The sequence below is a fragment of the Dunckerocampus dactyliophorus genome, chromosome 1 (genome assembly GCF_027744805.1).
Source record: "Dunckerocampus dactyliophorus isolate RoL2022-P2 chromosome 1, RoL_Ddac_1.1, whole genome shotgun sequence".
Lineage (NCBI taxonomy): Eukaryota > Metazoa > Chordata > Actinopteri > Syngnathiformes > Syngnathidae > Dunckerocampus > Dunckerocampus dactyliophorus.
The window spans coordinates 21,447,335-21,462,385 of NC_072819.1; the positions used below are offsets into that span (position 1 = coordinate 21,447,335).

General features: G+C 39.8%; 1 protein-coding gene across 1 annotated transcript in view; it reads right to left on the bottom strand.

Moving 5' to 3' along the window:
* Nucleotides 1–10,821: 10,821 nt before the first annotated feature.
* The window catches only part of LOC129188549 (glutathione synthetase-like), a 29,461-nt gene continuing 25,231 nt past the window's right edge, over nt 10,822–15,051 (bottom strand). Inside the window, exon 13 of the mRNA XM_054789253.1 lies at nt 10,822–15,009. Within this exon, the coding sequence (XP_054645228.1) occupies nt 14,886–15,009 (124 nt within the window). The 3' untranslated portion in view covers nt 10,822–14,885. The remainder of the gene's footprint in view (nt 15,010–15,051) is intronic.

A 15,051-nucleotide genomic window follows, 5' to 3' on the forward strand; every position in this document is an offset into this window, starting at 1 on the left:
AGGTGTTTTTATTTACTTTTCTTACTGAGGAGTTGTCAACATTGATGCCGACCACCATAATACAGAAGAAGAGGAAGACATTTGTAGACGGTCCCTGCACTCTGGTCTCGCTGCCGGCTTCTCATACAGATCAATATAAGTCAGACTGCACAGAAGACGGCTTGTTTTGATAAAAACTGTGTTGTAGCTGTTTGTCTGTGTTGCCACGGTTGGAAAGAGGTATGGTTTGCTGTGTTAGAACCATTCACTTGGGAGTTATTGATCCTGGAAGTTTGAATATGTGAATATGTTTCTAACTTTAATGCAGTTTCTTAAACAGTTTTGCGGACGCAAAAGTTTTGCATTATCTCGCAAAAGTTTGTCTTGTTTATTTATTTTTTCTCCATGTCCCCTCTGGGGCTCCGTAATAAACAGGTTTTCTGTGCTCCAACTACAAAAATATTCAGTTTATTAATATTGAATCGGACTTTGCTGAAATTCACTTATCACGGTGCTGGACCAATTAACCGCGATAAATGAGTGATTACTGTATATGGCACGACATAAAATAATCAAAATCAATTTTGTTGCTTAACTTTGATACATCCAAGACTAATCACCACTAGATTCAAGATTCAAGATTCAAGATTCAAGATTCAAGAGTTTCATTGTCATATGCACAGTAAAACAGCAGTTATGCTATGCAATGAAATTCTTATTCTGTTCATTCTCCCAAGAAAAGAAAGAAAACAAAAGAAAGATTAAGAAAATAAGAAACATAAACATAAATACCAATAAATTAAGCAACAACAACAGAAGAGACATTAATACAAATAAATAATACAAATAAATAAATAAATAAATAAAGTGCTATGAGTGTGTGCGTGTGTTGCATGCAGCGTGTGTGAGTGCTTCGTTGAGAAGCCTGATGGCCTGTGGGTAAAAGCTGTTTGCCAGCCTTGTGGTCCTGGACTTCAAACTCCTGTAGCGTCTGCCTGATGGTAGGAGTGTGAATAATGAGTGTTGTGGATGTGTGCTGTCCTTGATGAGGTTGTGTGTTCTGCGTAGGACTCTAGTTTTATAAATGTCTTGCAGTGAGGGGAGGGCTGCCCCAACAATGTTCTGTGAGGTCTTGATCACCCGCTGGAGTGCCTTCCTATCACGTGTTGTACAGTTACCGTACCAAACAGTGATGGAGGCGGTAAGGACACTTTCGATAGTGCATCTGTAGAAGCAACTCAGGATTGTGGTGGACATGCCAAATTTCCTCAGTCTTCTCAGGAAGTACAGTCTCCTTTGGGACTTCTTGATGATTTGTTGGGTGTTGTGAGACCAGGTGAGGTCCTCGCTGATGTGTGTGCCAAGGAACTTGAAGGTTTTCACCCTCTCCACCTCAGTCTCATCAATAAACAGGGGTCACACTAAAACCTAATGACAGGGAAGTCATGTCGCAGATGTGCCCAGTGTATTGTCCTTTTCTACATCGCAGTTTCAACATCACTTCCTCACTCTCGCGTTTTTTTCTAAAATTAATGAATTAATTGATGATCGCTGTTTTGTGGTTGACTATGGCCTAGTATTAGACAAAACATATTGAAATTCAAGTTATATGTAGTATTCTGGTCACTAGGCGTCAGTAATGACACAATGATGAGACATGATATTACATTACCTCACTACCTTCACACTGAATGTAGTCAGACATGGCATGTTTTTTATGCTCTAGCTTCCACCCCTTTTCTATGCCGCTTGTCCGTATGCCGTATCCCAGCTGACTTTGGTCTGGTCGCCAGCCAATCACAGGGCACATATAGACAAACAATCATTCACATTCAAATTCACATGCATACCAGTGGACAATTTAGTATCCGGATCCTGTGGATCTCCTGACTGTGTGGCCAACATGCTAACCACTAGGCCATTTATTGCTCCATTTATTAATACTGAATCCTCGTTCGCGGAAATTTACTTATCGAGTCTGGAACAGGTTAACCGTGATAAACGAGGGACGGCTGTCATGCAGAAACGATAAAGCACTGACCGATCGTAACCTTGACAATGACTGACGAAGGTGTAATGCAAAGGAAAGTCACATGTCATTATCAACATTCAGCTCAACACTTTGTTGGTGCACCTTTGGCAGCAATGAAAGCCTCCAGTCTTTTTCAGTATGATACCACAAGCTTGACACACCAACTGTATCTTTGGCCAGTTTTGCCCATTCATCTTTGCAGCGTCTCTCAATCTCCATCACGTTGGCTGGGAAACATTGATGCACCTGCCATTTTCACCTGCCATCTCTCCAGAGGTATGAAAATGGGATTCAAGTCTGGGCTCTGGCTGGGTTGTGACTTGATATCGTCACTGTGTGCTTAAGAATTTTTGATCTGGTGAAAGATGAACCGTCGCCCCAGTCTGAGGTCGAGATTGGTCTGGAACCTGTTTCCAAAAAGGATGTCTGTGTACATTGCTGCATTATTCTTTCCCTCTTTCCTGATTAGCCTCCCAGTTCGTGATGCTGAAAAACATCCCTACGGCATGATGGTGCCACCACCATGCTTTACTGTAGGGATGCAAATGGCCAGGTGATGAGCGGTGGCTGGTTTCCTCAAAACATGATGACAAGCTCAACATGAGCTCAATTTTCAGCTTCATGGCAAAGACTGTAAATACTTATGTACATATGATTCCTTAATATAGATATCCGATATTAGTTGACTGATATTGGCATAAAAATGAGATATCAATTCATTGGTTTCGTTTTTTTTTATCTTGCGCAAGTGATGATGTCATGCTTGCAAACAGCAGCAAGCTTGCTAGCTCAGTATGTCTGCGGTCTGGAATTCTTTCCAAGTTTTGCCTTCAGATTGAAAATATGCAATTTGCATATTGACTGTAAATCGCTGCAAGGGGCGAGTAAGACTTCCTGTAATACTTCTTGTCTAGTATGTTCCCTTGAATATTTTGTTGAGACAAGATGTTTAAAATAAATATGGTACTTTTTCCATATCTTGTATTGCGTATTGCAGTACTTGTCTTATTTTGCAAAGTGTTCATTTGTGAAATGCACCCAGTGGCATCACAGTAAAGGAAGCATAATGTGTTCATTCATTACACAATCTGTGACCTGACATTAGTTTGAGGGAAGGGCTGTTGCCATTACTGGTATAGGTTGATATCGGTATCGGTAATGAAGTGCTGGATAATATCAGTATATTGGATATCTATCAGAAAGCCAATGTCGAGCATCTCTATTTGTTAGGTCTTTATTTTTAGTAAATTTGTAAAAATCACCTATTATGGGGTATAGTGTGCACAATTTTGAGTGAAACTCGTAAAAAGAACCTAAACAATCATAACAACAGTATGCAAAAATAATGAAACACAGAGTCATAACTTAAACAACGAATGACGAAGGCGTACTAAGGTGATTCAAGTTGCGGCTGCGCATCATTTTAGCATTATTAGAAGCATAAAAAGAAGTTAACCACAGTTAATAACAGAACACAAAAACAGTAAAATTTACTGTAACTTTCTTACAACCTTAAAGACAATTGATAAAGGCGTCAAACAGCCAAGTAGGCGTGAGCGACAAGTGTCTTTTTTCATTGACCAACGGGGCTGATATGGAAAAAATATGAAATCTGCCTAGCAAAAAGCGATGTGGCTAAAGAATCTGTTGGTGTGCAATATTGCATTTACAGTACCTGAAATTTCAGTTGTTGATGAACGAGTAGCTCAAGCCGAGAAGCTACCAAGCAATGGAAAGGGGACTTTTTAAGAATACTCTGTACTCGTCACAACCATTAGCGGACTTGCTATCATTCCAGTCCTCAATTGACTCTGGCTTGTTTACAACACTTCTTAGCATGCACATGCAATTACTGAGGCATTTGCTGCAGCTTTCACCTGTAATTCTTTGAAGTCATAATATGATAAACATCCCCAGGGATCTTTATAAGACTAATCTGTGAACAGCCTCCAGCAGGAAAATCATGAAATTCCACATACATGCTATTAAGAGCTCATGCTTCACTACTAATGAGTAGTAAGCGCATGTCAGGAGTTTCTGACCTTGCCTGACTGTTCTCCCTGGATTTTTCCATTGGGGTTGTTTGGTAGTAGGTCATTAATAGAAGAGGAATGATGTAGTCTGCAGTTTATAGTCGTGGTGAACTCAGATGGGTTCAAAAACAGGATGTGACCTTTATTCGTTCGGTGTGTGTGTTATCACTGGAATGTACGTAGTAGTCAAGGGATTTCCAATGCGTTGAAAAGGTCAGCACAGTGTTGGAGGTGACTGCTGACAACAGTAGCGTGTAAATCAAATGTTATACAACGTAATAATTTGCACTGAAGTCAACTTTAATCATTCATTTGATCAGTACATTTAGATGCTGTCTTCAGGAAGCTCATGTTAGTCCTGTTTGCATTCATTTGCATGTGATGACCTTGGAAATGTTAGCCTGCAGCACTGTATGTACTGCGTATGCCATCTTTTTTTGTGCATTGCACTTTAAGCTAATTAGAAACAAACACAAGATGTCTAAGGGAAATTTGTTGAATTTTTTTACGTAAAGCAAATAAATGAGTAAATTAGCTCATATACTGTACAAATAACTACATTTGGATCAAATCCAGATGAAATTGACTTTCACCCAGTGTGGATGAAATTTTGCTCAAAGTGAATAAGTTTGGACTTATTGGTTTCACCCATTGTTAACTGTAGCATCCAAGTTTTCGAACCACTCTTGGTCAGATTTTACACACGTGCTTGTCAGTGCCCTAAATGTGTGCACCCAATTTTCCGGCGATTTGGTTAAACACGTTAAAGTTACACTGGGTAATTTGTAGAGCTGTGTGAGAAATGCTAATGTGGTCAAACTTTGGGGGTTTAATAACACCGCTAGCATTTGGTTTATTGGTCAGTGGTGCATGTTTTGACAAATGTTCACCCTTTTGGGTACAGATTTAACTGAAACAAATACATAAAGTCAGGCCGCACGGTGGCCGATTCGTTAAAATGTTGGCCACACAGACAGGAGATCAGGAGGACCTCCGTTCAAATCTCTGCTTGGGCATCTCTGTGGAGTTTGCATGTTTTCTCCGGGTACTCCGGTTTCCTCCCACATTCCAAAAACATGCATGTTAGGTTAATTGGAGACTCTAAATTGTCCATAGGTATGAATGTGAGTGTGAATGGGTGTTTGTCTATATGTGCCCTGTCATTGGCTGGCGACCAGTCCAGGGTGTACCCCGCCTGTCGCATGAAGTCAGCTGGGATAGGCTCCAGCATACCCCCGCGACCCTAGAATGAATAGAATATGCATAGAATATGGATGGAAATACGTAAAGTCATATGAAAATATGAGGACACTCCATGGGGTGTGGCAATGGATTGAATGGACGGGAGCTGTTTTGTGCTGCTCTTTGATTGGCCATTGTGCAAGTGGCTTAGTGAAAGTCAATTCCAGTAATCCCTCGTATATTGCAGTTAATTGGTTCCAGACCTGACCGTGATAAGTGAATTTCTGTGATGTATTATTATTTATGAATGGAATATTTTCATAGTTAGAACATAGAAAACCTGTTAATGATATTGTAAATGTGGTTTTTAACATTATGAGAGCCCTCCAGACATGAAATAAAACCCCTGTAGTCACCTTTACACTTCTATTGCCCAATATAGTAGACATAATAGGAGTAAATAAGTCATTTAAGACATAAATAAAACTTGTGTGTCTTGCTATAAATGTGTTCCCAAGGGAACACAGGAACACAAGAAGTGATGCCGGGGTTCAGAGATGAGTTTCTTGCTGTGGATTGTAGCTGCAATGGTAGCCCAGATTTTTATGAGGGATTTTTATTGGGGATTGAGATAATTCAAACGGTTCAAACCATTACAGTAACATTACTGACACCTAGTGACCAGTGTAGAATACTACATATCTTCAACGCCTTTGAATGAGTCTTTTGAATGCCTTATGTTTGTATTTTTGTTCATTTAGCCATTGTTATGCTTGAAAATTCTTAATTTAGGCAAAAAATATGTAACATTGGTTTAAGTATGCATATTTTTAAACTAAAAATAGGCCATATTCAACCATGAAACAGCGCAATTTATTTCATATATTTATTTAATATATTTTTGTTTCAAATCTCGAAGTAGCGAGGGACAACTGTGCATGACGTATTTTAACGTTCGGGTCTTGAAGAGGAACCAAATCTGTAATTTGAGTTGAAAATATTTGAGAATGAAGCCAAGAAGATGCGGTGGATATGAAAAGGAAGTGACAGTGAGGGTCATGCAAAATAATCTTAACAGTCTCCTTAGACACGCACACACGCACACACACACACAGGCACCTAAATCTTGCTGCCGTCTTTGCTTCCTACCTTGGGAAGAAGTTGGAAAAAAAAGAGAGCAGGGTGACTCTGACCCACTTCCGTCCTTCTATGGCTCACATCCTGCCTCTCTTCCCCTGTACTATGTCGCTGTGACACACACACACACACACACAGAGTCTTAAGGGGCTTATCTCAGCATTTTTCCGATGTGGACCAGCGAAAATGTTCCCAAAAAGAAAAGGGGTCTCCACAATAAAGCTGAGGTATCAAGAGTGAGTTGGCGGCACAAAGCTAGACAGACATGAACAACTATACTGGAGACACACACACACAATCTAATATGGTGAAAGTGTCACGTTCTGTGCCCTGTGATTGGCTGTCAACCAGTCCAGGGTGTACCCCGCCTTTTGCCCAAAGTCAGCTGGGATAGGCTCCAGCATACCCCGCGACCCTAATTTTGCTGACCTCTGCTGCTGTCCTCTGTTATAGACGCCTCAGGTCCTGGTCGTGGGCGGAGCTACGAGACACACCTGCAGTAACTCTGGTTAATCACCACAGCTCATAGGCTCAGCTTCTGTTGTTTGCATTTGCCATTTTGTTCCTCAGTTTGAGTCGTGTCACACCTTCCTCAGTATGGGGCTTCAGTAAGTTTTCTAAGCCTTTTGCTAAGCTTGTCTCGTGGCTTCGCTCGGCACCTTTGCAGGCCTCTGAGTTTCTTTTTTTCCTCGACCTTCGACTTGATTTGCCAGCTGGATTTTTGTGAGTCAAATAAACATGATTAAGAACTACACTGGCGTCTTCTCTTCATACCGGGTTCAACCTTCAAACAAGCCGTGATAGAAAGGAGCTCACCCCAGCCTTTTTACTATGTTGACCAGTCAACATGTGCCTAAAAGTAACAGGGTCCCCACAATAAAGGAGAAGTGTCAAGAACTGGGCAGCACAAAGATAGAAAGACAAGAACACACACAGCCTCTTAGGGATACAGGAGTTTGCCCCAGCATTTTTCCTATGTTGACCAGCCAAAATGTTCCAAAAAAGGGTCCCCAGAATAAAGGTGGGTTGTCTAGAATTGGGTGGCACAAAGATAGAAAGACGAGCACCCAGTCACACTTAAAAGAGAGGAAGGTCAGTGGCTAAAAGGGGCCAACCAGGTGCTTGTGTAACAGGCGTATTGCAGTACAATTGTTGGACACCAGTTGTGCATTTGGAGCTAAAGGGAGGACAAAAAAATAACGGAGCGAAATGGGTGCACCGCTGACCTGACATCATCGGCCCACTGTAAGATTCCTGCCCCACTTGTACTTCTTTGACTGCTGGCATCTTTTCACAGGCCAATTAAAAGAGAGAGGTGAGATGAAGCCTTAATGAAACGCTGTCATCTATCATGTAGAAGAAGTGGATTGAGGCTAATTTGACAAGAGTAGCTTAGCCTTGCACTGACCCCATGACAGCTTGAGGGGACAAAAACACAACAGGTCTTTTTTTCTTCCTTTTGTGCCTCTAGCAGAAAAAAACAAATTGACGTGTGTTTCCTGTGGGAGATGATCTGCTGCTGACAGACTTCACCGGCAATGACCTTAGTCTCTGGTTAATGACCCCTACAGACACACACACACACACACACACACACACACACACACTGTGGAATTCGTCACAAGTCAGCATTATTGAGGGAAAAAACAAAAACATACAGTATATAACAAGATACCAGGCAGCAACAACAGGCAAGGAAAGAGGAGCAGCTGGGATTGGGCGAATATGCAACAATAAATTGATAAAAATTTGATTTTGGAACGGTGTGTTTAGTAGAGCAATCATGCATCTTACCTGTAGCTCTAAATTACTGTCCTTAGCTGCAATTTCAATTCAAGTTAACAATGGAACCATACATCCCTAAAAATTGCAGTACAACAATTTTAAATGAGCTGGTGGCAATTTGGAACACCAGCAGAAACAGGAATTACCTTGGAGAGTTCGCACAGCATGAGCTGCAATTGTGTTGACTGTTAAAAAAGAAAACATTTGCTTTTACTGCCATCTAGTGGTCAATCTTTGACATGACACCAAAATTGTGTGAGCAAATACAGTATCGTACAGTATATTCATTTATAATTTGCTCCCTAACACTGACATACTGAACACATGACAAAAATGAATTAAATACGGTATAAAATTACAAATGTACTAAACAAAATGAGCATCCGTAACTGTAGTATTTACTACTCATTAAAACTAGTGTAATAAGTTACATTTTAAAATTCTGTATACTGCTTCAAAATCTCGAGTATGTTATGGAAGGTAGACCTAAAGCGTATAATATACATTGATTTAAGAAATAAATAAATAGCAGACAACCAACAATGGTGTGGTTTTTGGATGTTAACTGAGATCACAATAAACAATTATTACAACGTTATATACTATATAGCTACTATTAATAATAACTATTAATGTATTGACCCAAATACAAGACAACCCCACTTTAAGACATGTCCTTAGGTCAAATATCCCTTAAAACATTTTTAAATCATGTTTTCATTATCAGTTAAATAGTAACTGATAGATTAGAAGAATTAGAAACTGAAAACCCAGCAGTCACTTCACAAATGCATAAAAGTTTGTAAAAAAACACACATTTCTCACCATTGTCCAATATTACATAAGCATAAACTACTCAGCTGGGAAAACATGGGTTATCATCGCCTCCTCTTCAACAGTTTATCAACATCTGAACAGCTATTCATAGCAGAACTAGGGGCGCTGAGAGGGGAGATTGCGTTATTCCCTTTAGGAAAAGTGTATTTGGCCACACAGATTTCTCTATTTGAGCTGCTACTGAGTGGAACCTTACTTCCATAACCATTAGAAGTCAAAACACATATTATACATTCAAGATTCAGCTAAAGAAATGGCTTACTGACAATCAGAACGGCCAGAGCCACGTGTGTGTTTGTGTCTTGGTATAATGTTGTTTAATTGTTGGCCCGTTGTGTTCCTATTATTAAAATAAATTAACTTTTAGGAAATGGGATTAGGACTAGGGACTACTACGAAACAGAGCCTTTTGGCATTTGGACAGAAATGTTTATTATTATGCACTGTGCCTGTAAATAAATAAAAAGAAGAAATTACAGTGTACTTATCTCTTACCTGCTGGACAGTTCAATAACCTGCAGACCAAAGTTAAATCCAGATTGTGGTTCCTTTACTCTAATAAGTAGGGGTGTCACGAGATCTCACTGAAATTAATGGGGTGGTAATTGATTCACTTGTCACAGAGCACATGCTCAAAAACGCCCCCCAAGCGATTGACTATGTATAAGGGTGGTGTGAAAAAGTTGCTTGTCATGTCACATTTAAAAGTTTCAAAGTCATCAAACAAATTGAAATATAAGTCAATGAAAACACAACTGAACACAAAATGCTGTTTTTAAATGAAACTTTTTATGATCAAGGGAGAAAAAAAATCCAAACCTATGGCCCTGTGTGAAAAAGTGATTGCCCCCCCCCCAGCCCCATGTTAAAACATAACTGTGGTGTATCACACCTGAGTTCAATTTCTCCAGCCACACCCAGGCCTGATTATTGCCACGCCCATTCTCAATCAAAAATCACTTAAATATGACCTGCCTGTCAAAGTGAAGTAGACCAAAAGATCCTCAAAAGCTAGACATCATGCCGAGATGTAAAGAGATTCAGGAACAAATGAGAAAGTAATTGAGATCTCTCAGTCTGGAAAAGGTTATAACTCCATTTCTAAAGTTTTGGGACTCCAGCAAACCACAGTGAGAGTCATTATCCACAAATGTCAAAAACAGTGATGAACCTTCCCAGGAGTGGTCGGCCAACCAAAATTACCCCAAGAGCGCAGCGACAACTCATCCACGGAGTCAAAAAATGTCTGAAAAAAAGAAGACTTTGGAGTGGCCTAGTCAAAGTCCTGATCTGAATCCTATTGAGATGCTGTGGTATGACCTTAAAAAGGCTGGAAAACCCTCCAGTGTGGCTGAATTACAACAATTCTGCAATTATGAGTGGGCCAAAATTCCTCCACAGCGCTGTACAGACTCATTGCAAGTTCCAAAATCAACCGACCAAATCTCATGCAGCGTCTTGTGAGATTTCAGTACAGTAAAGTAAAAATGCATATATTCATTACACCGGTAAACATCCAATTTTAATATTTTGTTTAACCAAGCAGCCGAAATCCAATACTTAAAATCGTAAATCAACTGTAAAAGTGAAAAAACGGACCTTGTTTTTGCAGTTTAAGCATCTACAGACATGAAACACACACAAAAAAACGTTTCTATACACCTGACAGGGAAGTACAGGAAATGGAGTTGGTAAAAAGAGGATTCTGCTATTACATATGCACACAATTTTACATTAGTATTCAGTTATTTAAAAGGCAGTTGGCAAATACCACAGCTGAAAGAAAAAGAGGTCTGTAAGACAGTTTTATTTTCATTAAAAGAAATGTACAGTAAGGCAAGGCAAGGCAAGTTTATTTATAGAGCACAATTCATACACAAGGTAATTCAAAGTGCTTTACAGAAGAGTAAAATCACTTCATAAAATCATTCCATAAAAACATAAAATCATTCTAAAATCATTACATAAAATTCCATAAATCATTCCATAAAACACACAAAAATATTTTAAATGAAGAGTGCAGATAAAATACTTTCAGATGTGAAAAATGCACAGTTGAATAGAAGTGTTTTCAGCTTGGATTTGAACATTGCCAAAGTTGAGGATTGTCGCACATCTTCTGGAAGATTGCTCCAGATTTTGGCAGCATAAAACTGAAACGCAGCCCCACCGTGTTTAGTCTTAACTCTGGGCAACCGCAGGAGACCACTCCCTGAGCTTCTCAGAGCTCGAGATGGTTTATGTGGCTTTAACATGTCAAAGATGTACTTTGGCGCAAGACCATGAAGAGACTTGCACACACACGTTTTAAAGTCTATTCTCGAGTGACAGGAAACCAGTGCAGAGACCTGAGTACTGGACTAATATAGACATATTTCCTGGTTCTAGTGAGGACTCTAGCAGCTGCATTCTGGATGTACTGCAGCTGTTTTACAGCTCGTTTAATGAGCCCGGTGAGAAGGCCGTTACAGTAGTCTAGCCTGCTGGAGCCTGCATGGATTAGTCTCTCTAAATCTGGTTTAGGCACTATTCCCTTGATTTTGGCAATGTTTTTTAGGTGGTAAAAAGCTGACGACGTTATTGATTTAATGTGGCTGTTGAAGTTCAAATCTGAGTCCATTATTACCCCGAGATTTCTAACCTGATGATTAGGTTTTAGAGAGAGAGTCTCAAGGTGACTGATAACACTTTCTCGTTGTTTCTGTGGGCCAATGATTTCAGTTTTGTCTGAATTTAGCTGAAGAAAGTTGTTTTGTAGCCACACACTGATCTGTCTGATACAGTGACAAAGTAAATCTGCAGGACCATGTTCACCGGCGGTCAGTGACACATACTGTAGATCTGAGTGTCGTCTGCATAGTTGTGGTAGGACACACTGCGGCTGCGTATTAGCTGGCCAAAAGAAAGCATGTACAGATTGAACAATAGGGGTTCCAGGATTGACCCCTGGGGAACACCACATGTCATAGCCATTTGCTCTGAGACACAGTTACCAATTCCAACAAAGTACTTCCAGATAGGACTTGAATCAGTTTAGAACAGTACCAGAGATTCCCAGCCAGTTTTCTAACCTCTGTAATAAGATCACATGGTCTACTCTGTCAAAGGCAGTGCTCAGGTCCAGCAGAAGTAAAAGTGAGACTTTGCCTGAATCTATGTTCAGACGGATATAATTTATCACCTTGATCAGAGCTGTCTCAGTGCTGTGGTGGGGCCTAAAGCCTGATTGGAAAGTATTAAACACATTGTTAGAGAGGAGAAAGTCAGTAAGCTGTTGGTATCTTGCTTCAACTGAAGAAGACAATTTAAAGTGTACTAAAAGGCACAAGCCTTTCCTTTAATGATTGGAGAACTTTGTGCAGTTTTCACACTGCTACAATTTCAGTTTAAGGCACGCGTTTAAAGCAAAGACGATGTCATTACACAGTTTGCAAGCTTAATTCATGAATGATGCACTAGCATAAGAGTATCACTTGGAGATACATCATTCCTAGTAGTGTTGAAAAGCTATTGCACCCAGTGAAAGGCCCCACTAACGACATTGTGTGTTCTTACTATCTTTGATGGAAATAAGGACAAATATCTATTGCAAAGTTAAACTCAATAATGTCAATTCAGAAACATACTGTATAATAATATAATAATAATTCTGGGGATATACAGTATAGTTAGCGAAGGTAAACCTAAAGTTAGCCAGTGCGATCTAAAGCCATCAAGCAAGTTCAGTAATTAGAGTATATATTTTTTTTGTAACTTGTATAGATCTTGTAAATCTCAAAATTATTCATATACTTTCCATTTTTTCAGTGAAATACCATTTTTATTTATTGTGTATCTTTTAGCTGGAATCAATACCTGACCCAACATTAGCTAATGCAACTAAACTGATCGAAAGCCACAGACTTAGCTTGGCAGTTAAAGGTCATCCCAAATTCTTAAACACAGATAAAGTGAGGAAATAGCACACATTTTTGTATAAAATACATATACATTTTATAGATTTAAGTAAATTAATTTTCAAAATAATATACTTTAAAGACAGCCCCTATGCTCTGTAGCCCATTGAGCTGTGACATCATCCCAGTAAGACATCCTGCAAGGACACCTGGCATACTGTTTTCTGTGTAATCGCCTGTAAACGTCTAAAGAGTTTGAAGCAAATTTTTGGACGCTTCTGGAGAGAATGCCAAGACTTTGTTTTGCAGGAGGGTGCAGTAAGGGCACGGCTCACGGTGTTGGTCTTTTTAAGTGGTCGAAAGACAAAAAAGCTGCAAAGAGCTGAACAAAAAAACAAACGGGCCATAAGTGCTCGTTGTTATGTTTGGTGCACTTCAACTGTGATTGCTTTGAGGAAGTTTGCAGTGTTGCCAGAGAGATGCGATACAAGGTAATACTGAAGCATTCAGCTGTGCCTAGCATAAAATATCCCTCTATGACTGGTACGTCTGACAAGGAAAACCAGCCACTACACCCCTCTCAGCTTGACTGACGAAGTCCGACAGCTAGCCCAACCCCATGGAAGCCTTAACATCAACGCCTAAGGCTAAACCAAGTTGAGGCGCTGTTGAAAAGCGAAACACACCTAAAGCATGTAAAACAGTGTCATTCTGTGTTTCGAATGGTAAAATGATGGCTAAATGAAATAACATGTTATAATTGGCAGTTGTATCGTCTGTAACTGTTTACATTTGACAATTTTTGACAAAATAGTCAAAAAATGGGGGCTTCACAGCTCAGGTGGTAGAGCGGTCGTCTCTCAAACTGAACGTTGCGGGTTTGATCCGCCATCCTCCCGTGATCGTGTCCAAGTATAAGTATGCTTGGGCAAGATACTGAACCCTCAGTTGCTCCTGATGCTGCGTCATCAGTTGGTAAATGTTCCAGCAGTGTCAAAGCGCTTTGAGTGCCTTGGAGGTGGAAAAGCGCTATGCAAGTGAAAGACCATTTACCAAAATAGTCCTTCAAGAAAGTACCCCTAACTCGCTTACAAAGCTTTTTTTTAAAGCAAATGTTAATACTTCCTGAATGTTGCATTTGTATGAGGAGGGCACTTCAAATGGAGGAACTATAGTTGGTAAAATGTAAACCGTTATGAACACTAATAATCGACCTGTTGGGCATATAATGCAGTATGTCAACTAACAATATTATTGATTGGGAACAAATACAAATGATATTATTATTACATCGAGCTAGAACGGACAACTATGTCACAAGGCAACACAAGAACGAAGCAGCAGCTCCTCGTATGATGTCACAGCTCTACACCAAGTTGATGAAACCCACCAACTTCAAAATTAAATTGCCCAAGTTCCCCACGGTGTACAGCATTTTGGAATGTGTTTACGTATATGTAGGGAGGTACTTTACACATCCCGAGTGTTTAAAAGAAAAAAAATCCTGTTTGGGATAACCTTTGAGAGATATAATATATACACACATATAGTTTAACCCCCAAAAAACTATTCATATCCTGGAAAATTACTTGGTGAATGTGTATTTTTTAAGTTGGAAATTATACCTAACCTGACATTAGCTACTGAAGGAATATACTTTATTACTTACAGGTTAGTGTGACCAAATGTCCTATTTTCCCAAAACTTGTCCTTTTCTCAAGTTCTGTCCTAGCCATCCAGTTTATTTTTTTATGCTGAACATCATGATGCTATTATAATGACAGAACAGTTTCATAATTTGCATTTAAAATATGTTTTCTGCATTAGAAAGTTAAAAAAAAATGCACTTTTGGAATGACTAGCCTTATGGTGGTGTTGCTTAAATTGACAACAATGTTTCAATGCAATCTTGTTGAAGGTGGATTTGCATGAGGTAGTGCAGTGACAATTACTGTCACTGTGTTTTGTTGTTGTTCAAGCCCAGACTGTTAGGGATGAACCTTCTCAGAAAAGCAGAGGGTTGTCCAACACAGCCACCCCTGCGTTTACGCCACCATCTGAGTGTTCTGAACTCTTGGTCCTGAGCAGATGGCCCACACAGTCATTCATCACCATATCCTGACCCTGCCTGCATGGAAATAACATGACAGAGGAATTTTTGTAGTCTTTT